This window comes from Monodon monoceros, unplaced genomic scaffold, assembly GCF_005190385.1.
Source record: "Monodon monoceros isolate NGI ecotype Baffin Bay Population unplaced genomic scaffold, NGI_Narwhal_1 Super_Scaffold_11, whole genome shotgun sequence".
Taxonomy (NCBI): Eukaryota; Metazoa; Chordata; class Mammalia; order Artiodactyla; family Monodontidae; genus Monodon; species Monodon monoceros.
The window spans coordinates 1,434,897-1,458,694 of record NW_021703767.1 but is presented as its reverse complement, the minus strand read 5'-3'; the positions used below and the strand labels follow the sequence as shown (position 1 = coordinate 1,458,694).

Sequence of the window (23,798 nt, the reverse complement as noted above, 5' to 3'; positions counted from 1 at the left end):
CAAACGGGGACGTGAGTGGGTGGAGGACAGGCTTGGTTAGGGACACGGGAGCAGAAGGACAGGAGGGAGGACGTGGCGGTGGCAGCGCGTCTGCGGGGGCTCTGGGTGGAAGAGGTTGGGGAGGTGACCGTGGTGAGTGGACGAGCAGGCCTCGAGGCCCCAGTGGAGGGACTTGGCCTTGGGGTCACCCGCCTTCATGTCCTGTGGGCTGTGCTGCTGGGACGCCCCCTCCCCACCCAGGCAGAGAGCTCTGCCCTGACCTTCCCTTTCCCTGCGGCCTGAGCTTCCCCCCGTTGGCCAGCCGCTGTGGTTTCCTCCGGAACTCGGTTTCCTCCGAGGCAGGTGCTCAGCAGAGGGCAGCAGAGCTGCGTCCCTGCGTCTCCAGGCTGAGCCCAGACCTGGAGCGGGTCCTGCCTGGAGGAGGAGAGGAGGTTTGGGAGGGCTGACCTTGGGGTGCAGGCGGACCGAGCGCTTCCCAGAGGCTGTCTTTAGGGACTTCTGATGCAGCTCCCCATTGAGGGACTTGCCCCGCCTTTCAAGTTAGGTCTGTGACGCCAGGGCTGTGATGCCAGGGCTGTGACCCCAGGGCTGTGACAGAATAATCCACTTAGAGCTTTACTAAGCTTTACTCACGTCCATCCGGGCCGAGTGTAACAGGAACAGGAAGGGTCAAGGCCTGGAGGGAGCTGCTGCTCCGTGGAGACCCACTTTGGCCAGGGGTGGTTCACTCTCCCCTTGGCCTCCCTGGCCTCTTGAGGCCACTGAGGGGAGTCCTGGAGGTCTCCGGTGGGCAGCGGCATTTGCGGGCCTGGGGGCTGGAGGATGCCTTCCTGGTCTTGGCCGTGGTGCGTGGCGTCCGCCGTCCTCTGTGGCCGCAGGCTCTGAGCACCCGCGTGCTGCCCGGGCGCTTGCCTCCTGGCCGTGGGGGGAGGCCCTGGGAGGGGTGCGCACTGTCTCCAGGGCCACCTTGACTAGCGGGGCCTGAGCTCTGTGTGCTCGACCAGAGGATGGAAGGCATGGGCCCCTGCTCTGGGCCTGCTGGCAGCTGGGGGACAGGAAGGGCCCCACTGCTGGGCTCTTCTCACCTTGCTCTGCCTGCGTTGAGCCTGTTCTTTTGGACAGACGGAAGCAGGGAAGGACACGGAGGAGCCTGCCTGCTGGGTTTGGAGAGCGAAGGGTTGGGGCCCTCGGGCCGCTCCTCCTGCTTGCAGGACGGGGTGTTTCCCAGCGCCTTCTTCCCAGCTCTGGACGGGCTCTCGGCTGGTGGGAAGTGCAGGGGATTTGGCCACAGCGTGGCCTTGTGAGGAGGCGTGTGTGGATGGGCCCAAGGTGCCGAGGAGCTGGGTGCACAGGGACCCCAGTGTCCCACAGCGTGCCCTGCACCCCAGTTCTTGTGCTGTTTTGTTGCAGGGCCCAGCAGGAAGGGCAGGTCAGAGTCGCGGGGGTACAGGTGGACGGTCACTCGGCTTATGGCACACAGCACAGGACACAGGTAGTCAGAGAGGAGAGGTGCCGGACCACTGCCAGAGTCTTCGGGCAGGAGGCGGCATCTTAGCCGGCAGCAGGTCCCCGCGGCTGAGCAGGAGGGCTTCGGGCAGCGTCTCTGGAACAGCTCTCGGCAGCGTGGAGTCCGTTCCAGTCGCTGGGCTCAGGGGTCTCTTCAAGGAACAGCGTTTGTCCCAGGAAGGGGGTCTGAGCTTTATCAGTTGTTTCTTCTGTTTCAGTGACGTACGTGCCCCATCAAACTTCTCATCTAAGATAATGCTCTCAGTTCATCACTAAGACACTCGCGGTCCTGCAGCGGACGTTTCAGAACAGCTGATGCAGAGGTTCACATTGGTCACTGTGGCTTCATTTTGAACCATCTAACGTGTCTTCACAGCTCACATGTGTGTCACACGGGATGAGTAGGAATTATAACACAAAAGAAATCACATCATAACACTCGCCCTCCGCCCGCTGCCCCACTTCCCTGTGCTGGGCTGAGCAGTGAGAGCCCCATGCCTGTCCCACCAGTGCTAGTGCAGGGGTGGCTGAATTCTTTTTTTGTGTGTGTGGTACGTGGACCGCTCACCGCCACGGCCCCTCCCGCTGCGGAGCACAGGCCCCGGACCCGCAGGCCCAGCGGCCATGGCCCACGGGGGCAGCCGCTCTGCGGCATGTGGGATCTTCCCAGACCGGGGCACGAACCCGCGTCCCCTGCATCGGCAGGCGGACTCCCAACCACTGCGCCACCAGGAAGTCTGGGGTGGCTGAATTCTTGTGTCGGGGGAGGCCAGGTGGCCTTAGGAGGTGTCTGTGGGCAAAAGCGAAGTCCACGTAGTGTGGTGAACGTTTGCTAAGTGCCCATGCCCGCCGGGATATTGGGCTCAGGGTGGGCGATGGGAGTGGCCCAGAAGCCCCCTGTGTCCCCTGCCAGTGGCTGGAGCATCCCTACGGACAAGGGGTCTCCCTGCCCAGCTCCAGGACCTCTCTTGGTGCTTCCCTCTCGGAGCCTCAGCCTGGGCCTCTGCTCCCGGTGTTACCATCCCCCCTCTGTGGCACCCCAGTGGCCCGGCTATAGAGTGGGATGTGGTCCTCCTCCCACTGACAGGTGGGACCTTGGGCCCTCAGTCCCGCAGAGTAGCTGCCTGGCCCACCCTGGTGGTCCCCCTTCATTCTTCTGAGGGCAGACACGAGTGAACACTGGCCCGCCTGAGTCTACCCTGGGCACTGGCCAGCGGCAGCATGACAGGTGGGGCCTGTACCCTGCCGTGGCCCACATGCCCTCGGAGCTGTGACACGACAGGTGTGTCGTGCACCCCTGCCCCAGCTGTGTTGTGCTGCTGGCGCCCGGGTCACGGGTGCGGGAGGCCTCAGGTGGGCCAAGGCCCCAGGTCTTGGTCTGGGCCAGGGTCCAGACCCTGGGAGCGCTTGCGTGCGGCGCTGGCAGGGCAGGCGCTCTACTGGCCTGTGCTCCGCGATAGCTCTGGGCTCCTGTCTGAGCTCCTGGCTCCACGGCAGCTGAGCCAGTGCCTGGGTGGATGCCGAGTCGTCCACACTGAATGGCCACGGGGCCCCTCCTTGCAGTGCAGCGCGCTGCTGGCGGAAACTTGGAAGTTAGGGACCAGCCTCCTGCTGAAATTACTTTTGTAAAAAACAACATTTCATAGTTGAAAAAGCAGGATGTGCACGCTGTAGAAAAGAGAGAAGCGACATTACAAGTGAAAGCTGTTCCGGTGTCCCCACATGGACTGTGTGTCTGTGACCCATCCCGGTGTGCAGATGCTCCCTGACCTGGGGCGGGGGGGGCTGATGCCACCCGGGAAGGGGCTGCAGGCTGCTCTTTGTCTAGACGGGCCCCCTCATGTGGGCAGCTCAGCGAAGCTGGGGCCCCACTGGGGGGACGTTGGCCTGCTGTTAGCCCTGGTTGTCTCCCACGAGGTGCCGGAGTGCCTCTGTCCTGTGCTCCACACACTGGCCAGGAGGCCCTCCTGGCCACTAGGAGGGACAGGGGCCCCCCCGAGCTGCCTGCGTGGGGGTGGCGATTTCTGGAGCTGTGTTCTCAGGTCGGTGAGGCCAGGCCTGGTCACCGGCAGGTGCTCCTCCCCTGTCACCAGGTGGGGTGGCCTGAGCACCTGCTCTGTCCTCTCCTCTCCTGCCATTCCAGAACCTTCCTCTGAGGGGGGACACTGTGGTCTTTGGCCTGTCCCGGGCTCAGTCCGAGGGGGCTTGGTGCTGGGATGGAGAGAAGTGATACGCAGGCTTCAGGAGGGAGCGGACGGGACAGGCTCGACGTGGTGTCGCTGCCTCCTTGGTACTCTGGCCAGCGTCCCCCTGAGTGTCCCCCGTCCAGCCTGGATGGCCCGTTCTCACGGGGTGTGTCTGTAATCGAGCGGGACCCACTGGGGCCTTGGGGGCGTGGGCAGACCCCTCTCGCACATCCTCTACCGTAGCTCCTTTCTGAAGTGCCCAGGTAATAGTACCTTGAGCATATTTCCTGAGTTTTTCAGGTGCTAAAAACCACCACTACGTGGAAGAAATTAACTACTTGATGACCCTGAACACGAAGCCCCCAGACCTTCTGGTGCCATGTGTTAACCAGCCTGTCACCTCACCATCAACCAGTCAGAGAGCTGTGCACGAGCTGATCACGTACCCTGCCACCCTCCTCTGTCACGGGGCCTTTCAGAATGCTTTGCTGAAGCCTTTCAGGCAGTTTGGGGTTTTCTGAGCACAAGCCACCCGTCTCCTTGCTTGGCCCTGCACAGCGCTTCCCTGCTCCAGCTCTGATGTTGCAGTTGTTTGGCCTCACTGTGCGTCGGGTACTTGCACTTGGTGCTTGGCAGCATGTCCGCAGGCGGGACCCTTTCACAGGGCTGGCTCACACACCTGGGGGACTTACATGTGCCTGCTGTCCCAGAGTCCGGACGATGGGCGCTGGCCCATCTAGGGTTGGCTTGAAGTACCAGGGTCGGGTGGATGTGGTCAGGGACACTCAAGGGTTCTTCACAGGGCCCTCTCTCCTGTGAGTTTGAAAACTTCCATTAAAGCCGCTATGGAGCCAGGCCCTCTTCCTTTGGCTGGACATACGTGTCCTTCTACAGCCCTGGAGATGTCCAGAGACAGGATAGAGCACCGCTCCGGGCAGCCGTGCTGCCCTCACTCAGCCCTGACTGCAGCCCTGGGGACGTGGTGGCCCTGCCCAGATACCGCCTTCTTCTTAAGGCTGGTCCACCTGGCCCCTCACTGTCGAATTGAAGGGCTTTGCCAGCCCTTGGGGGTTGGGCTTGTTGGGCTTTTGGAGCCTCCAGATGCCCTCGGGGTCCCTGGTGGGATGCTGAGGTGAGCAGACCTGAGTCGCCCTGGCCCCGCAGTGCCCGTTCCCGCTTGTTCCCTCCCGTACCCCTGGGGGCAGCGTCTGTTGTCCGCCCTGGGCCGGAGGCTCCCCGGTTCTCGGGCTTGCAGCCTCTGCGAGACTGAAGCTTCCCCAGTCCCTTGGGCCTCACAGGGTCAGCGTGCCGGGTCCCATTTCTTGGGCTGCTGGGCAGGGGTCCTGGGTGGCGCGGGGAGGGTTCCGACCCGCGTGCCAGCCTGCCGCTCGTTCAGATGCCACATGCGCTTACGGTTCTGTCAGTCTCTGCGGGTCGTAGACTCTTTTTTCTTTTGAAATTATTTCAGAATCAGGAGCAAGGCAGAGAAGACTTCTCCCTGGATCTCTGAGGGCGGGTGCGAGGCTCCCGTGTGAGGCGCCTCTGCTGCCTCCTGCCGCTGCTGCCCTTGCTAAGGCTCCTGCCCCAGACATGCCACCCTCACCCCACTGGCGGTTGGGCCCCGCGCCGGCCCGGGGACATCCCCTCCCTCACCCACAGTCCCACGGCCGCTGACGCCTGCAGGGCGCCTGCCATGCAGCCCCTCCCTCCCGTCACCCTCCTGCACACCCGCCCGCATCCCGAGCAGCCCACCGACCTAGCACAGGGTGACTTACGGCCCTGCGCCTCCCCTTCCTGCTGGGCTGAGAGGTCGGGGTGAGTGGGGAGGAAAGCAGGCCAGCTCCAGGCACGGCCGCAGCGTGGTCACGGGTTACGGGCGTTTACAGGGGATCCTGAACTGACAAGTCCAGCTGACCAGGAGCGCCGCCCTGACGGAGCTCATCTCTGCGCTGTTTCTCCTTAGACGCCGTGGGTGTGTTGTACCAGCTCGGGAATCTGCGGGACAGTCAGATCCTGTACAGAATGCGACCCGGGTGGAACGTGGCCTGGGCTTAAGCCGCGTTACCTCTGGGGAAACCAGCTAAGGCCCAGCGAGTGGGGCAGCCTGGAGTCGCTCTGCCTGGTGTGCTGCGGCCCTGCCTGGGGGGCCTGGTGTCCCGCAGCCGGGGCCAGGCGCGATGGCCGGGCATCCTGAATAGCTACACCTGTGTGCACACCTTGGGCTCCTGGCTTTGTCCTGCTCACCCTGTGTTCTCTGTCCGCAGGTGCCAAGGCCAAGGCTGTTTTGCCCAAGAAGGAGAAGCTGAAGCTGAGGCGCGAGAGGTGGCTGCAGAGTAAGCTCCCCCTGTCCCTGGCGGGGCCCTGTCCCTGGCGGGGCCCTGTCCCTGGTGGGGCCTTATCCCTGGTGGGGCCTTGTCCCTGGTGGGGCCCTGTCCCTGGTGGGGCCTTGTCCCGGGCTGGCTCGGAGCCCGCTTTGGGTGGTCTGGGGCCCTGGAGGAGGGGGCCTGCGATGTGACAAGTAGGCAGCCCCGCGGGGGGAGGGGCTGGCCCTGTCACCTGTGCAAGTGTCTGCAAGGCCTTGCCTCAACCCCGACCTCCCCCACCGGGAACGTTGCAGGAAGCTGCTTCTCCTGTGGAAAGCATTGCAAAGGGAGTGCGTGCGGGTTGGGTGTTTTATGATACCTACGAAATTTCCCACTTTCTGGTTCTGCGTGTGTCCCTCCAGGCCCTCTTCCGGGCGTGTGACAGTACAGGGTCCCCAGCAGAGGCGGCTCTTCACCCACCTGGGGGGGTCGGGGACCCCGGGCCTCCGCTCTGCGGGGGTTGGTGGCTCCCTCCTTTCCGAGCACCTGTCTGTGGGGTGGATTTCTTCTTATTAATTTTGCTTGGGAAAGATACTTCTATTTCTTGATGCTGAATATCTGCTGATTTTTTCTAAAGATTTTCTTGTGAAGATTGTTTTGAAATTTTTTTCTTACAGGTCTTTTTAGTGTTTTGCTGACTTTTAAAATTAATTTGAAATGGTTTTTTCTTTATGTTCTCACACAGTTAGAACATGATCTGCATTTTTTTTTTTTTTTTTTTTTTTGCGGTACGCAGGCCTCTCACTGTTGTGGCCTCTCCCGTTGTGGAGCACAGGCTCCGGACGCGCAGGCTCAGCGGCCACGGCTCACGGGCCCAGCCGCTCCGCGGTATGTGGGATCTTCCCGGACCGCGGCACGAACCCATGTCCCCTGTATCGGCAGGTGGACTCTCAACCACTGTGCCACCAGGGAAACCCATGGGCTACAAATTTTTGAAGACGTTTAAGTTTTCTTCCATGATGGTTGGTCTTTTTCTAACTACTTGAGTTAATCTTGGTCACTCATTTTCCTATAAAAACATCTAATCTAATCAGATTTCAACATTTATTAGCAGAGTTGTTGGCTTCTCATTATTTAATATCCTGTTTATCATTCTTTATTTGTATCCCCTTCTCTAATTTCTGGTTAATTTTGTCTCTTCCATGCCAAGAGTTCTTGTATTTAGTTGTCGCTTCTCCTCTTCTGTTTTCCAAATTGTTAGTTTCTATTTTTTTAGTGCCCCATTCTTGTTTTCTTTAGGTTTGTTTTAGTGACGTATTTATTTTTGTATGTTTTGTTTAGGAATGAAAGGCTGTATGTCAGCCTCTGAATATAGCTTTAGCTACACCTCCGAAGTTGATTTTACTTAGTATTTCATTACGAAAAGTTTTGTATGGAAAAGTAGGAAGAATTTTACAGTGGGCGTCCTTATGCCCACCATCCACGTTTTACAATGAGCACCTCACTTCTTTATCACATGTCTGCTCATCTGTCTATCCAGACACCAACCCATGTCTTAGCTGCGTGTTCCAAAGTAAATTACAGACTTCAGCACACTCTCCCAAGTAATTCCACTGCAGCTCAGTATTTGCTTATGGTTCTTTTCAGTTTTTATTTTGAGGTAAAATTTACATGCAGTGAAATGCAAATCTTCAGTGATTTATGACAAATGCCTACACCTGTACAAGCAGAATCCCTTTCAAGGTGAAGACCATCACCATCACCCAGAAATGCCCCGTGCCCCTTCCCGGTCCCGACTCCCCCCGAGGTAGCCACCATCTGGTCTTTTTCAGGTCAGAGTTTAGGTTTTACTGCTCTAGACATCGTATAAAAGGAGTCATGTAGGATGTGCTCTTTTTGTGTCTGGGTTCTTCTGCTCAGCTTGGCACTGGGCTCGTCCGTGCTTCGTGTAGCCGTAGTCTGCACCCTTCTGTTGCTGAGAAGTGTTTCTGTATGTGGACGTACCGTTTGGTGTCCACTTCCCTATGGATGGACACCTGGTCTGTTTTCTCTTTTTAGCTGCTGTGAATAAGGCTGCTATGCACATTCTCTACAAGTCTTTTTGTGGACATATGTTTTCATTTCTCTTGGGTAAATACTTGGAATGGAACGCTGGGTCATAGGGCAGGTGTATGTTTAGTTTTATAAGCAACTGCCAGACGTTTCCCTACTGTGGTTGCACGTTTACGCCCCCCCAGCAACGTGGGAGAGTTGTGGTTGCTCCACGGCTGTGCCGGCACGTCTGTCCCTGCAGTCCTAGCTGCTGAGCGCGAGGTGCCCGTTGTCATGGTGAACGGGCATTTTCACGTGCTGCTGCCCATTGGGGCGCCCTCTGAGGCCCAGGGTCTGTTTCATGAGGCTCTTGCTGGGCTCTTTATTGTTGAGCTCAAGGAGTTCCTCCGTCCTAGAGACCAGTCTTGTCAGGTGTGTTTTGCAAATAATTTTCTCCCAGACTGGGACTTGCCTATTTAATTTCTTAACAGTTTTTTTTTTTTTTATGAACAGAAGTTTAATTTTGAGGAGGCTGATCTGTCTTTTTTCCTTACGGCGCCAGGGTGCGTCTTGTTTAAGAAAATGACCCAGTCCCAAGTCAGGCGGATAAATCCTACTCTTCTAAAAACTTTGCGGTTTTGGCTTTTTCGTTTAGGTTTGTAATCCATCTTGAATTAATGTTTGTGGTGTGAAGTCCTGGTTCAGGTGGTTCTTCTTTTTTTTTTTTTTCCAGTTCCAGCACAATTTGTTGTAAAGACTTTTCTTTCCTCGTCAGTTTTGTGTCTTTGTGAAAAGTCAGTAGCCTCTCAGTACCAGGCTGTCTCAATTGTGCAGCTGTGAAGCAGGTCTTGGCGTCAGGTAAGGGAAGTCCTGTGTCCCAGGTCCTCTGTTCCAAGACTGCTTTGGGTGGTCCAGGTTCATCGCATTTCCATATGAATTTTATCACAGGCTTGTCAATGTCTTGAACGTCACCACCACCAGCACAACCTATGATAGCAATGACAGGGATTGCTCTGAGTCTATAGGTCAGTTCAGGAGAATGGCCATTTTAACAGTATTGGGTCTTCATCCATGAACGTGGTATCTCCCCTTTTATTTACGTTTTGCTTAGTTTCTGTCGTCAGTGTTCGTGGTTCTCAGAGCAGAGGTCTTAGGTTTGTGGGGTTTTTGGATAAGCTTATTGCTGTTTTACAGTTTTTGAAGCTGTTATAAATGAAATTCACAAAAGCTTCATTTTCCGGTTTTCTGCTATTTATTATATTATTAATTAATTACTTATGAATGATTATTAATCTTGCATCCTCTGGCCTTGCTAAAATTGTGTTAGTTCTGGTAGTTATCCTGGAGATTCCTTAGAATTTTCTGCATAAATGATCATGCTACTAAAATAGAGACGGTTTTACCACTTTCTTTTCAAACTCTGTTTTATGTCGTCTTCTCATCCTACTGCAGTGGCCGGAACCTTTGCAGTGTTGCTAGAAGGGGTGAGAATTGGTCCCAGTCTCCACGGGCTGAGGACTGGGCCATGGTCAGTGTCCTGTGAGCCAGCTTTGCTCAGGGTCAGTAACCCCAGGCCGTGACGGTGCATAAAGCTAGTGGTCCTCATGCGAGCTCTGTTTTGGGCCCTGTTTGTAAGGAACTTACCTTCAGTTTCTTACAGGTTAGCAAATGTGGGCAAGGAAGCAAGGAGAAAATGACCAGGATGGATGGGCCTTCAGGGATCTGGCCTGCCCTCCTGGGCAGCACGTAGAAACACAGGTTTCAGCCCATAAAAATTTCCCACGTTCAGCATCCCACACGCCAGTGAAATTGTCTCATTTGTAGTATTCAGTTCTTGCATGGGTAATTTTTAGGAGTAGCGGGAGGGAGGGACCGCCCCCCGCCCTTTACCCAGGATGGCTGGTCGCAAAGCCTGCTCTTCGAGTTCCCACCTCCCTGACGCCTCCTTGTCAGAATTTCCCTCGTTTCATAATTTGCTCTAATATCCAGTAGGCCAGCTCTCTTGTTTCTTGTTCTTTTTCAAAAATGTTTTGGCTATTCTTACACATTTAGTGTTTTTAAAAAATAAGGTTTGGAATTAGATCCCAGGTTCAGTTACAGGCCCTGTTGGAGTTGGAGCTGCGTCAGACCTGAGGCCGGTGTGGGAGCCGCGCTCACGCCCTCCCTGGGCTCGGAGCCGCCTGGCCAGGTTGGCGGGGGTGTCCGCCATCCCTTCTGTGGCCTGCTTCATCAGAGAGTCTGCCTGATGTACACAAGATGTGGAATTTCTGGTAGATGATCTCTCTCAAATTAAGGAAGTTCCTTCTGTTCTTGGTTTCACTGTAACCTTTACCCTGAGTGGACAGTGAATTCTGTCAGACTCTTCGGGCACTTCTGTGGTGACTGTAGCCTCTCCCTTTGAAGCAGCAACTGCGGTGGCCACCCGGCACGTGTCCTGTGTTGTGCTGTCCTTGCACGTGCTTCGGATGTGTCCTAGGTGGACCCCGCACGCTTTGAACCTAAAAGGCTCTGGCTCTGACTAGCTGGCATTCGCCTCCGTCCTCCTGTGAGCTGGGTCTGCTTTGCCTGGTCCCCCAGCTTGGGCGCCGGGCCGGCCAGCCAGGGAGGGAGCCACCCTGTCCCTTCCCCTGCCTGAACCCCTCGACCCCCCGCTACTGCCTCGGCCCTCCTGGGAGCCAGGGCTCTGGGAAGAGTCACCCGGCTTGATGAGGTACTGAGTAGATTGTTTATCCTGTCAGCACGGAGAGTACTGAATTGTCACCCTATACATCCTAACATCCCTGGCATGGAGGGGTGGCCTGGGGCCCAGGGCAGGAGGACCCGGGAGGACGGGCGGTCTTCGTCCCCAGAGCTCAGCTCTTTGGGGTGAGTTAAGGGTCCCCTGGACTCTCCCAGTCTGGGTGCAACTGGGGTGGGTGTGTCCCTGACTTGGCTTGTCCAGGTGGGCCTTTCCGAGCTTCTCTGGGCTGCGCGGGCCTTCGAGGGTGGACTCCGAGCTTGGGGACGAGCTGCTCCTGCCAGGCCTCCCACGCACCTTGTTTCCAGAAAGTGTTCTCTTTTGGAAATGCCTGTTAAGGGTCGCTACACATCCCTCACTTCTCATACACCTCCTGGGGCTTGGGTGGACCGGGGCCAAGCCGAGTGCACGCATGTTCTTTGTACTAATAATCGATGGGCTGTCCTGAGTCTGTCCTCACTCGTGGGGCCCCCGTCCAGGTCCCCGTCCTCCTGGCCTGCCCCGTGCCTGGTGTCATCACCGCCCTTCTGGGTGCCGTGCCCGCCGCCATCGCCTCCTGCACCTGCCCCGAGGGGTGGCCGGATGGCCACAGCGCCTGAAGGACCGGTTGCAGACGCACAGCCCCTCGGGAGGGAGACGCCCCGCGTCGGGCCACCTGGGCCGCTGGCTGACGCTTCTCTGCTGGCATCTCCAGGCCTCTGTCGGCTGGGCTGTGAGTCTGTCGGCTGCTTGTCAGGAAGGTGCTCTCAGTTCCCTTTTTAGATGTGATTCAGTCTGCAGCCTGGTTATTTATAGCCCAATAAACCTCGTGCAGTTGGGAGGCAGGAGAGCCTCTCAGGCTCCAGTCTGATTGTCCCAAATCTATCACATCAGATCCTCATTTCCAAGCTTTTTAGTAGCAGAGCCTTTTTTTTTTTTTTTTTAAGGAATCTAATGCAGAACAATCAACAAATCAATTGTCACAGATTCAGGCAGTTTCCCTGGAGCAAGGTCTGCACACAAGCTAGTGAGCAGGTGTTTTCCACGAGCCACACTGTGGAAATAATGCATTTGAGTATGTGTTTTATTAGCAATTTTGAAATACATATATTTTAAAATGAAAGTCAGATCCTGAGGCCACGTCCCCGTCCAGGCCCTGCCGGCCGGCACAGCCTCACCCCGGTGGCTCATCCGTGCCCTGCCCTCTGCTAGGCACCCTGGACCCCCGGGCCGCGCCGCCCCCTCCCCAGGGTCTGTCCCAGTGCCCGTACCCCTCTTCCCAGGCCCCCCCCAACCAGTGCAGGAGCCCCCTTGAGACCCCGCGGTGCATGTTTCCTCTTGCTTTGGACCTGGCCACTCGCACCCTGTTGCCTTGTTGGGGACCCTCCTGCCTGCTGACGTCTCCCGTGGGGACCTCTTTTTCCCTCCTGGGTGTGTCCCTAGGAGGCACAAGGGAAGCAGAGCGGGAGGGGCCGGCTGCTCTGCCTGTGCGGCCCCTCCCTCCGCCTGCCCCGCTCCCCGCAGCCGGCCGGCCGGCCTTCCCAGGGGCCGCTCCCTGCCTGAGCCCGTCCCCTCATCAGCCTGTAATTCGACAGCCACCTCCGGGATTAAGGGCAGCAGACCGCTGGCAGCCAGCCCGCCCCCGGGGTCCGGGCCGAGCTCGGGCTCTGTGGGCTGGGAGTCGGGACCCTCTGTCGCTGAGGGCGGCGGCCGGGCGCTTGTCCTCCTGGGTCCCCTCTCGCTGACGCCTTATCCCCCTTCCTCAGAGATCGAAGCCACAAGGCTGGCGGAGCAGGAGCGCAAGGCGGAGCAGAGGCGCAGGGCCACGGTGGTGGTAGGGGACCTGCAGCCCCTGCGGGACGCCCTGCCCGAGCTGCTGGAGCTGCAGATGGGTGGCCAGCGGTGAGTGTCCTGGCCACGGGGCCGCCGCCTTGTCCAGGGCGGGAGGACGAGCAGGTGGGTGGCTGGGCTGGGCACTGACCCCGGAGAGGCCCATCTTGACTTGGACACCCTTGTCCCAGGCCCAGCCGTGAGCCAGGGGCCCTGGGGCCTCCTCAGGGGCGGGAGCCCGGCGGCACGTGGGCAGCACTGTTGCTCTCCCGCCGCGTGGCCAGAGCCGCTCAGCCGGGCCGCCGCCGGGCTCCGTGCTCTCCTGCTTGTCTCCCGGCAGCCGCAGCTGCTGCCTTTGCTGCCTCCCTCCCAGGACCTGCCGTCCTCCTGGGGCCCTTCCTGCCTCCCTGAGTCCTGTGTGCTTTAGGAGAGCACGTCCCGCTGCTGTGCCCGGGCTGCCGTTTCCGAGCAAGGGTGAGGCCGCCTGGCCTGGCTGGGAGGCGCCAGCGCAGGTGTGACCACGACCTCAGCTTTAGGACAAACGGGCAGCAGTTGGAGGGCCTTTCTGTTCTGTCACAGTTGCTGGACCGCCATCGTTTACTGTGTTGTCTCTCATTTTGCCTTTTTGAAATAATTCTTTCTCCTACCGAATTCCCCTCTGAGGAGGAAGGATCCGGGGTTGGCAGGGGACACGCCCAGGGCCCCTTGGCTGCAGAGCCAGATGGTCGGTCCAGGCCGGTTCCAGGATGGAAGTGCCCAGAACATCAGGTCCAGACAAGGAGTGGCCACCAGAGCTGAGATTTGGCGACAGAACCAGAACCCAAAATGCACATTCCATTCCTGGTTCTTGAACAAAAATGTGACCCGGTCAAGCATCCTCTCTCTCCCTGCTTTTAGTTTTCTCATCTGAAAAATGTGCTCGGGGCTCCCCGAGGGGAGAGAGCTGTGTAAACACCGCGGCCAGCAGCCTGAGGAGGACCGCGTGGGGCTGCGGGGGCCCAGCTGCTCTCCCAGACCCAGCCTCTGGTCGACCGGGGTCACCGTTTCCCTGTCTAGAGCCTCTTGGCACTGGGGAGCTGTTCGTTTAAGTAAACATTATTTTAGGACAGTGTTTGAATGTAAATAGAAAAATGACGGAGATAATACCGACAGTCCCAGTGCAACTTGCATGCGGCTTCCTCTCTGTGACGTCTTACATCAGCGTGTGCATTTGTCACAATTAAGGAACCAACACTGATTTATAAATAATAAGCTTAAAATAATAATTGACTAAAAGCTCACAGTTTATTCACAGTTCCTCAGTTTTCCTTGGTGTCCTTCTGCTGTCCCAGGACCGCATCCAGGACCCCACATGGCATGTAGTCATTGTGTCCCCTCAGAGCTCCTCTGGGCTGTGACAGTCTCTCAGACCTTCTTGTCTTTTTTTTTTTTTTAAATAAATAAATAAATTTATTTATTTATTTATTTATGGCTGTGTTGGGTCTTGCTGTGCGGGTATTCTCTAGTTGCGGTGCACGGGCTTCTTATTGCAGTGGCTTCTCTTGTTGTGGAGCACGGGCTCTAGGCATATGGGCTTCAGTAGTTGCAGCACGTGGGCTCAGTAGTTGTGGTGCACTGGCTTAGTTGCTCCGCGGCATGTGGGATCTTCCCACAGCAGGGCTCGAACCCGTGTCCCCTGCATTGGCAGGCGGATTCTTAACCACTGTGCCACATGGGAAGTCCCAACCTTCTTGTCTTTAATGACCTTGACAGTTTGGAGGACCAGTCAGGCATTTTTCAGGATGTCCCTCAGTGAAGACCACAGAGGGGAAGGGCCTGTCTCATCACGTCCCCTCCGGGGTGCGTGCTGTCACGTAACCTGCACCGTGGACGCTGACCTTGGTCACCTGGTGCAGGTGTGTCTGTCAGTTCTCTCCGCTGTGCATCTGCTCCCCCCTTCCCCACTGTCCTCTGGAAGGAGGTCACCGTGCACACCCCGCACCCAAGGAGGCGGGACGCTCCCCTTCCCTCCCCGAGGACGGAGTGTCTGCAGAACCACGTGGACTCTCCCGCAGAGCAGATTCCCTCTTCCCCCGTTTCCTTATCAATCACATATTTACGTCCGTTTGGACCCGTGGGTATTTATTTTATACTTCGGGCCATGATCCAATATGACTTTGTTCTGTTGCTGAACCGGCTCCAGCTCTGGTCCTTGGCAGCTCCTTCGGTTGGCTCTGCTGTTCCCCCGACACACCCATCCGTGGAGGCTGTTGTGTTTTGTTTCCGAGCACTTTCCTCCCTCTCTGGCACAAGGTGCTCGAGGCCGTGCCGACCGCAGCTGTGGTGTGCTTGCTTCTAGGCCCTCTCAGCTGACAGCAGGGACATATGTGTGTGTCCTGACCCAGGTGTGTGAAATTCGGGGAACAGCCTGTGAGTCCATCCTCACTTCTCATGCCGACCACAAGTCTGGGGTCCCCAAGATCACTCTTAGGTTTGATGATTCTCACAAAGGCCATTACACTCAGTTACAGTTTATTACGGAGAAGGAGTACAGATTTAAAATCAGCCAGGGGAGGAGACCGTGGGAGGGCCCGGGAGTGTTCCAGTCTTCCCTCCCTGTGGGGGCAGCACAGAGGTCTTGCCCAGGACGTGCAGGGACCCCCACCAGTCTCCACCCCTGGGGGCATGGGCGAGCAGGCCGGCATGGTTTGCCTGTGGTCCCTTCACTCCATTCCTGTGGCCTTCTGGCCAAGTGACGCCTGGCTGGGAGCCCCCAGCCCCATTCACAAGGTTGGGGTCCCCGTGTCATCAACCCTCAGTCTTTCAGCTCCTAGAGCAGACCCAGCCCTGGCTGGGAGCCGCCAGCCCCATTCACAAGGCTGGGGTCCCCGTGTCATGAACCCTCAGTCTTCCGGCTCCTAGAGCTGACCCAGCCCTGGGATGTTCGCTGCACAAAGTGTCTGGCCTCTTCTGTGTCTTCACAAGGGCAGGGTTTCCTGGAGCTGAGAGAAGGCGGTGCCCTTCAGGGCAGCTCACGCCAGGGGTGCCTGTTACAAGCAGCAGGTTACACGAATGGCCCAGCTGACAGGTGACTTCAGGACGTGCCGCCAGGCATCCGAGTTGGGTGGAATGTGTTGGGGGGCAGCCTTGTGCCTGGGAACCCAGATCCCGAGTGCAAGGCCTCCGTCCCCAGTTGCCATGTGGGACACCCTGACTGAGGCCCTGGGCTGCTCCCAGCCTGTCCCAAACCTGGGTGGCCCTGCAGGGTGGTGGGGGGAGAGCCCGAGGCTCTGAGTGGGCCCAGGGGGTCCAGGTGTTCCCCACACTCCGGGTGGGCGCTGCCCAGCACTGACGGGGCACCAAGGCCCCCTGGAGAGCCCGCGGGGCCCCTGAGGCCAGAGCCAGTGAGTGGGCAGTGCCGCTGCCAATGGGCCGCGCTCATCAGGGAAGATTAGACTCCCCAAGACGTCGGTCCTCCGCGGCCCGAAGGTCGTAGCGGACGAAGGTGGAGGGCCTCACGCATGGAGCCTGGACGTGACGTCAGCAGGGCTCACTCGGCCCCTGGGACCTCCGGGGTTCGTCCGCTGGTGCTTGGTTTTAGGCCCCCGTCCCCTTGGGCTGGGTGTGATACATGGGCACATTCACGTCAGAGGGGGAGGGGCAGGGAGTGGCACAAGAGCCTCAAAGCTGGGAGCCACCTGGGCGCTCAGTGCCGGCCGAAGAGAGCCTGTCAGGAACGCACTGGCCTGTCTTACAGTTGGGGAAACAGGCTTCGAGGTGGAGCAGCTTCCCTGAGGTTCCTCCCAGGGCAGCCAGGGCTGGGGTCCTCTTCCAGCCCAGGCACCTCTGTGGATACTTGGACGGCGGGCAGTGTGCTCCGAGCTGCAGTTGGTCCTGGCAGGAAGGTCTCTACCCCTGTCCACCCAACTCGGCCGTGCGGCCAGAGCCAGGCCTGGCCGCCGTAAGTGAGCTGGGGCCCTCCCCAGGGGGACTTCAGAGCGGGCGGGCAGGACCGGGGCCAGCGTCGGGTGTGAAAGCCCTTGCCCGGGCCGCTGGGGTGAGTGCTGGGGGTCAGTTCCTTTCAAGCCTGCGGCCTCGGGGAATCCACCCCGCCTGCGTCTGTCCACAGTGGAAAACACCACTGGGGAGGGTCCTGCCTCCCCCTGTGAATGGCCTGACAGGCCCTGGACGTGCCCTGAGGCTCGGGCGAGGGTCCTGCCCTTCCTTGCCCCCCAACCGTGCCCCCAGTGCACTGTGCTTGGCCGCACCTGGACCCTGGGCCCCGAGGGGACTCCTGGGTGTGTGTTCACACCTTGGTGCCCTCGGCTGTGGGGAGCCTTTTTACCTTGTGCTAGACGGGGGTGGAGGCCCAAGGCCTTCTGATGCCCCAGCGCGTGGCTGACTCCTGGGGGTGCTGGCTGGGGGAAGGGAGCCCGGGCCCACCGGTTCGGCAAGGGTGGGGCTTCCCGGGAGCTCTGGGTGGTCGGCGGGGGACTGCTTCCGGGTGGACACAGAGGGTGTCAGTGATCGGACGAACAGGGCCGCAGTGTCCTGGGACCGAGGCTGGCCTGGAGTGGGACGGAGCGCCCCCAGAGCGGCTGGGACCCGGGGAGCGGAGACAAGAAACGCCTTTCATTCATAACTTACGAAGAAACTTGAATACACGATGAGGGCTCCCGGTCTGGAGGCTAAATTTAGGTGTCGACCCAGGATTTCCTGGTTTTCTGGGCCCTCCCGCCCCTGCTGGGTCCCTCCTGCCCCTGCTGGGTCCCTCCTGCCGTGTGGCGCCGTGAGGCCGCACGTGCCCCCAGGCTCGCATGGGAGGAGAGCTCTGTGTGCACCATGGACCGTGGCCTGAGTCAGGTGCTCTGGCGGAGGTTCCAGGTGGGCGCGTGCTCTCCTGACTATCTTCTCTGTGTCCCCAGCAGAGCGGCCATCAGGCCCCGGGCAGCCCAGCTGAGCCGGATGAGCGCAGCACAGAGGTTCCAGCTCCTGTGAGTATGGCCCCGCCTCTGCACGGCCCACCCCCGGGACTGTCAGGCGTCGGGCCGCGTCCCCTAACCCCGGTCCCTCGGGTGCTGGGGACAGCTCAGCCAGGGCCAGCTCTGGGCCCAGCCTGACTCCAGGGGCCAGGAAGCCCCTTCCCCCAGGGCAGTGAGGGGAGCAGCTGCTGGCTCTCGGGGGGCCGCTCTCGGGGCCCAGATCCTAGGCATCTTGCGTGTGTGGACATGTGGCCGGGCAGTCAGTCATCCAGTGGAGTCCAAAGTCTCCCCGTTAGCAGCAAAGAAAGCTGGGGCCCAGTGTGGTTTGACCTTGCCCTCGGTCACATACCCGTGGGGGCAGAGCACGGCTGGGCCCTCCACGCCATCTTGCCCGCCCAAGGCCAGGGCCGTCCCCACCGTGGTGCCGCGACGGGCTCGTGTGGGCTTGTGCTGGAGCTGCTGCCCTGCGATTCTGGCCAGGCCCCCGTGGCCATGCTGGGCTGTGGGCCCGTGCAGCTCCAGACGGGGGCCGGCTGGCTGTAGGGACAGGCGCAGAGTGGCAGCCCCGCAGTAGACTCTGCTGCGGAGGGGCGGGCCCACTGCAGCACCCCATCACCATGGCCGCGTGGGGCCCGGAGCCCCTGTGCCCGGTGCCTGCTGGAGGCGCCGCTTACGCGAGGCCTCGTGTGTGCAGGGCGCCTGCCACCTGCTGCCTTTGATAGCCGCTCCCCGTCACAGTCGGGGATGAGGGGCCTTTGTGACCACGAGGAGACCCCCGGGCAGCCACTCCCGTCCTGCCCAAAGCCCCTGTCGGCCCTCAGACCCCCCTCGGCCCGCCCCACCCCCCAGACGCTCCAAGCAGAACTTCACAGCGCACAGCCTTCCTCACTCCCCACCCCTCATCCTGGTCCTGGACCACCCTTTGCCGGTGTCCCTGCGGGCTGGCCGAGCCGAGGCTGGTCCTGGGGGTGCTGACGGCTCATCCCCAGCCCCCCACTGCGGGCATGGGGTTTGCTGACCTCTGCTCTCCATTCTTTCAGTGAGGAGGAAAGGACGCGGTTTCGGGAGCTGCTGGCCAGCCCGGCCTACAGAGCCAGCCCCCTGCAGGCCATCGGGCGGCAGCTGGCCCAGCAGATGCGGCTGGAGGGCAGTGGGCAGTCCTGACGCAGCGCGGGGCATGCCTGAGCTCCGGGGACGCCCACGAGGAGGTGCCCAGGGGGCCAACTCTGCCATTGTCGCCCTGCTCCACCAGACCCTAAGCGACGGGGCTGCTGTCCTCGGCACAGGCGGGTCTACCGAAGTGAGACAAGCAGTTGACGTGGTAGTGTTGTGACCACCCATTTATTATTGCAATAAAAAAGGTGCTGGAAGAATCCAGGATGTCCATGGAGCTCGGTGCCGGCCACCCAGGAGGTGGTGCGGCCACTCGGCGGGCATTCTTCACGCTTTTCTGTTTTGTCTGAGTTTGTCAACAGTGACTGCACGTTGTGTATTATTTTAAGAGAAAAACCTTCTAGCTTCCTGGTGCTCCAGTGGCTCCAGGCTGACCATGGATGGGCGTGGCTCTGCCCGCTTCTCCAGATGCCCTCGGTCAGGGCCCCCGACCTCTGCCCGGACGCCAGGAGCTTCCCCTCCGCTGTGCTGGGGGGGAATGGGGGGAGGGAGGACGGGGGCGCGGTGCCAGACTGGCGCCACCGTCCACCGCGGCTGACTCGGGCCTCGCCCCGGAAAGTGGCCTGAGAAGTTGCAAGCGTGTGGGGACGCCGCCCTCCCCGACATCAGGCAGGCGCAGGTGGGTGGTGAAAGCAGGCGGGCGGGTGGGAGAGACCTCGCCAGCCTGGGAGCCTGCTGGCTGTGGTCTCGGAGCTGGAGGGACTTCCACGTTCACAGCCCTGTCTGTGGTTTTAATCTTTGCAGAATGAACTTGGACTATCTGGTAATAAAATTAAATGACAAACGGTTCCATGGTTTTTGTGTGCATTTTAAATGCACACAGCAGAAGAAGGCTCGCAGGGCTTGTGGGCCTGGGCTGTGGCTCCCGCCCGGCAGGGCCTTGGAGGGGCTCTGGGCCGGGCCCGTGGGAGGGAGTGGGGGGCTGGAGGAGGAGCCCCCTGAGGGGCCGCGGGGGAGGCAGAGTGTCCGGACCAGGGGTGTCTTCCGGCGGCCGGAGCAGCAGGTGCCAGGCTCAGGAAGCCAGGGGCTGCGCGGGAGGGTCGAGCACCACCCTCTGGGGAAGCGGGTGGGGCGGGGTCCCCAGGGAAGAGGCGACATTGGTACACACGCAGCAGGGGGTGCCAGCTGCTTGCCCGGAGGCTGGGGGGCAGGATGGGAGCAGCTGGGAGAGGGGACTTGAGGCTGGGGGCAGCAGGGCCCTGGGAGAGGGAGGATGTGGGTGGTGGTGTCCTGGGTAGAGGGTCAGGGTCGCTCTGGGGCCCCCAGCAAATCACTCCCCTGCCGCCGTGCTGGGCAGGGTTCAGGGCGGGCCAGGGGAGGAAGGGCCCAGCGGGTGGGAGGTGGAAGGCCTAGGAGCCCCGGGGACTGGAGGGTGGCTTGCGTGGGGGCCACGCCCTCGGACGTCGGGGGTTATCGACGGAGGACCCTGCGCGTCTGCTCCTGGCTTTGTCCAGAGGGTCCCGCGTGGGGTTCCCCGTGGCTGCCCACCCGCACCGAGTCGTCGGCGGGCCCGACCCTGTTTGTGCTTGGCGTTGGGTGTCACCAGATTTGTCTTGAGTGGGCATCCGCTGGGTGGGGCAGGGAGGGGGGCAAGGCCCAGACGCGGCTCCTGGGGAGTCAGTTCCTGTGGCGCTCGCAGCCAGATTTGCCCAGACTCCAGACGTGCTGCTTCTGGCGTGTTCCTCGTGCAGGGATAACACTGGTGACGCATCCTGGCCGAGGTCATGGTGCTGAGAGGCCTTCAGGCTTCCCAGGGTCGGGAGAGCGGGGGCAGGCGGGGCTGCACGGCAGCGGCTTCCACGGCCTGTGATGCCTCTTCTAAAGCTGTTCACATAACGTAGGTTGAAGGGTGATGCCAGGCGTATTCCTGACGTTGGCTTGTGCTTCTTGAGTCTTCCTTAAGGTTGAGAAATCGTTAATTTTAAGATTCTGGGGAGAAAGTCTGTGATTACTTGTATTGATGTTTCTGAATCCAAATGTTTCTTCTGGTGCCACAGAGGCTGCTGGGTTGTAGGGCCTCCTGCTGGGCCTGGAGCCTTGTCCCTCCTGTCCCCCTGGTCCCGCCCCCTGAAGAGGAGGTCCTGGGACCTTCTCTCCAGAGGGAAACTGAGGCCTGGAGATGGGGAGCCTCCCCACAGCCGGCGCTGGGCTCTCAGGAACCCAGAGCTTCTGGCTGCCCCGTGACCCCCACTTACACCTTGACCTCGCCCTCAATTCAGGTCAGCACCAGGCGAGCCACAGCACAGGGCTCGGGTGCCCCGGGAGGAACGGGCCCCAGGACGCCACCCCCCCGCCAGCGTCCTCCTCCTGCCTCGGCATCTGGTTTTTAGCACAGCGGTAGTTATTCCCAAGTCAGCGTCTCTCCTGGGTTGGGAGCAGAGTCTAATCACGAGCGATGTTTAATTAGAGAACCAGGCGCAGGTCGGCCCTCTGGCTGCAGGGCTCCTGCAGGGACGAGCGGGCCAGCCCTCCCTCTGCCTCCCTGATGTGCCCTCGTCCTCGTCCCCTGGCAGGGCCCACCTCCAGCTCCATCTCATTCAGCCAACCCTTTCTGGCCTAATCTGTGGCCGGCCCGAGTCACCCCACCAGAGGGAGAGGAGACCCCTCCACACGGGGAGCTGTGTCCGGTAGGGCAGGAACAACTGTCCCGTAAGCCCAGTCCGGGCTTGCCTGGGGCCCGCCGGAGGAGGAGGCAGGGGGACGGTGGCAGGTGTGAGCGACGGGGGCATCGGCTCCGTGCCAGCTGAACTCACACCCCAAGGGCAGACGGGCCCCTCCTGGCTCTGCATCTGCATGGATGGGGTCCTGGAGGCGTCAGGCTGGGTGGCAGCCAGCAAGGGCGGTTTGCACTGGCCCCCGGATGACTGCAGAGCAGGCTGGGGATGCTGTCTGGCTGAGGCCCAGGAGGAGGAGAGGGGTGCCGTGGTCATCTGCCAGTCCCTACCACAGGCTGCTCGCTCGTGACAGGAAACCCAGGTCATCATGGCCGATTGTTTAAAATGCGGGAGAGTTGTCCCTTGCATGGCGAGGATCTGGGAGCAGGCAGTCCAGGTCTTCAGGGTGCCAGCAGCAGCCCAGGCTGCACTGTCTCTCCTCATCTTTGTGCTAAAACAACTGCCAACGCCCCACCCATCACATCACATTCCAGCCAGGGAAGGGGGAGGGGCGGAGGGCAGACAGCAAGAGGGATGGGGAAACCTGCCCTGCTCCCATTTGAAGTCCTCCTCAGAGGCCCACCCAGGGATGTCCAGTCCCAGCTCATTGGCCAGGGCTGGGTTACGTCCCCTCCCCAGGTTCCAGGGAGGCTGGGCAGGCAGGGACGGCCTCTGCTGTGGAGAGCAGGCCTCCTGCCCTCTGGCCCTTGGGGAGGCCGCCAGTCCCTGACCACGTGCCCCCTGCCTTTGGCCTCAGCACCAAACCCTGCAGCCTCTCTGGGGGATTTGTCACCAGCGTCCGGGAGGGAAGTTGCCCACCCCAGGGGTGGTGATGGCCTGGCACGGGACTGCACGGGAGCACTTGTGTGGAAGTGCCCGCTCCACAGCTCAGGCTGGACAAGGCAGGGTGCCCATGGTGTCCCCTCCAGGCCCGGGAGGGGTCCTCAGAGCGGAGGTGGCATCCCACCAAGAAGCAGGTCTCTGGAGGGGGCCGTCCCAGGGCTGTGGCCCAGGCTGCTCTGGGGGCACATGGCGGGTTGGGGGCCAGGCCAGCCCCTGCACGCCCCACACCCGCCCGGAGGCCTCGGGGAGGCAGGGCCGTCCACGTCGGAGTCCTCCATGCCGTTGGGCACGTCTTCCTGTCGGGGTGCGTTGGGCAGGTGGCTGGTGCCTCTGTCTGGACGTCAAGGAGCAGCCTGTGTCCCCTCGCCAGGCCCTTGTTGCCAGGGTGTCTGCGAGCCGCCCGCAGGCCCAGCAGGGGCAGCAGGTGCTTTCTTTGTACCTGTGCTGAGTGCGTGGAAGTGGCTGGGGAAAGTGGTCAGCAGGGCGGCGGCTGTCAGCTGGGGGGGCAGGAGGGCTCCCCGCTAGGAGCCTGACCCCTGGACCAGGTGAAGGTCAGATGTCCAAGGGCGAGAAGCTCGGGGATGAGAAGGCGGCGGAGGGTGTGCTTTGAGCCCTGGCCCTGCAGAGCTGTGATGGGTCCTGGTGCGGCGAGGGTGCGGGACACCGGGCGGGAGTGGGGAGACCCCAAGCGCCGGGGCCGGGCAAGGGCCCCCTGTCGTGGGCAGACCCAGCCCTGGGAGTAGGCGGGGTCCCCATTTTCCGGAAAAGAGCAGGGGGGTGACGGGGGGCCCTTGGGGGGTGATGGAGGCTCTCAGGGGGCTGCTACAGGGCTCCTGAGTTTAGACGTCGCGTGCTGCTCTGCTCGGCCAGAGGCAGCCGGAGGACGCTGCAGGCCAGGTGGGCAGCTGGGCCCCGCGGCCCCCAGCCCTGCTTGGACAAGGTCCCGACTGGTGGGTGATGTTGGCGGGGAGGGCGGGGCAGTAACTGCTGGGACCCTTGGCTGTTGCTGCTCCAGAGCCACGTGCCCCAAACTCCCCGCTCAGTTTCGCGCTGAGAGGCGAGTTCAGGTTTGGACACGGGGCGGGTGTGGGACATTCTGGTGGGGGCCTGCAGACACCTCTGCTGTTGCTGGCTGGGGCCACGTCCTGGGGAAGAGCCGGGCACTGCCCTGTCCTTGCCCAGCCCCACTCGGCAGCCCGGCTGTCTTCCCGAAGGCCCTGTCCCAACCCCAGCCCGTGGCCCAGGCCTCTGCTCACCCACGGACCCTCTGGGCACTGGTCACTGCGACGGTGCCATTGGGCTTTCCTGCCCGGCCACAGGAACGTCTGCCTGCTGGGCTGGGCCTCTCGAGCCCCTGCGAGGCCACCTCTTCCGTGGAGACTGCCCGCTGCCCCCCGGGTGGACCTGTCCTCCTCGCCTCTCGTGGCCGGCCTCCTCCTGTCCCCTGGGTGGGCTCTGGGGCCCCTTTCCCAGAGCCAGGTCAGAGGTCCCTTCGGGGCCCACCTGCCCCTGGTCCCAGAGAAGCTTAGAGACTCGACCCAGCCGATTCCTGCCCACCCCTCCGCTCTCCCTGCTCTGGGGCCGCATGTCTGAGT

General features: G+C 60.7%; 1 protein-coding gene across 3 annotated transcripts in view; it reads left to right on the top strand.

The window, feature by feature from the left end:
• FAM207A (family with sequence similarity 207 member A) overlaps nt 1-19,562 on the top strand; it is a 29,825-nt gene extending 10,263 nt beyond the window's left edge. For 2 of the 3 annotated variants that reach the window (XM_029215365.1, XM_029215367.1), the window contains 4 exons: nt 5,957-6,025; nt 12,509-12,644; nt 17,477-17,545; nt 18,574-19,562. In XM_029215365.1, the coding sequence (XP_029071198.1) occupies nt 5,957-6,025; nt 12,509-12,644; nt 17,477-17,545; nt 18,574-18,697 (398 nt within the window). In that variant the 3' untranslated portion in view covers nt 18,698-19,562. The remainder of the gene's footprint in view (nt 1-5,956; nt 6,026-12,508; nt 12,645-17,476; nt 17,546-18,573) is intronic. The other variant, XM_029215366.1, reaches the window with a different exon arrangement.
• The last annotated feature ends 4,236 nt before the right edge of the window (nt 19,563-23,798 follow it).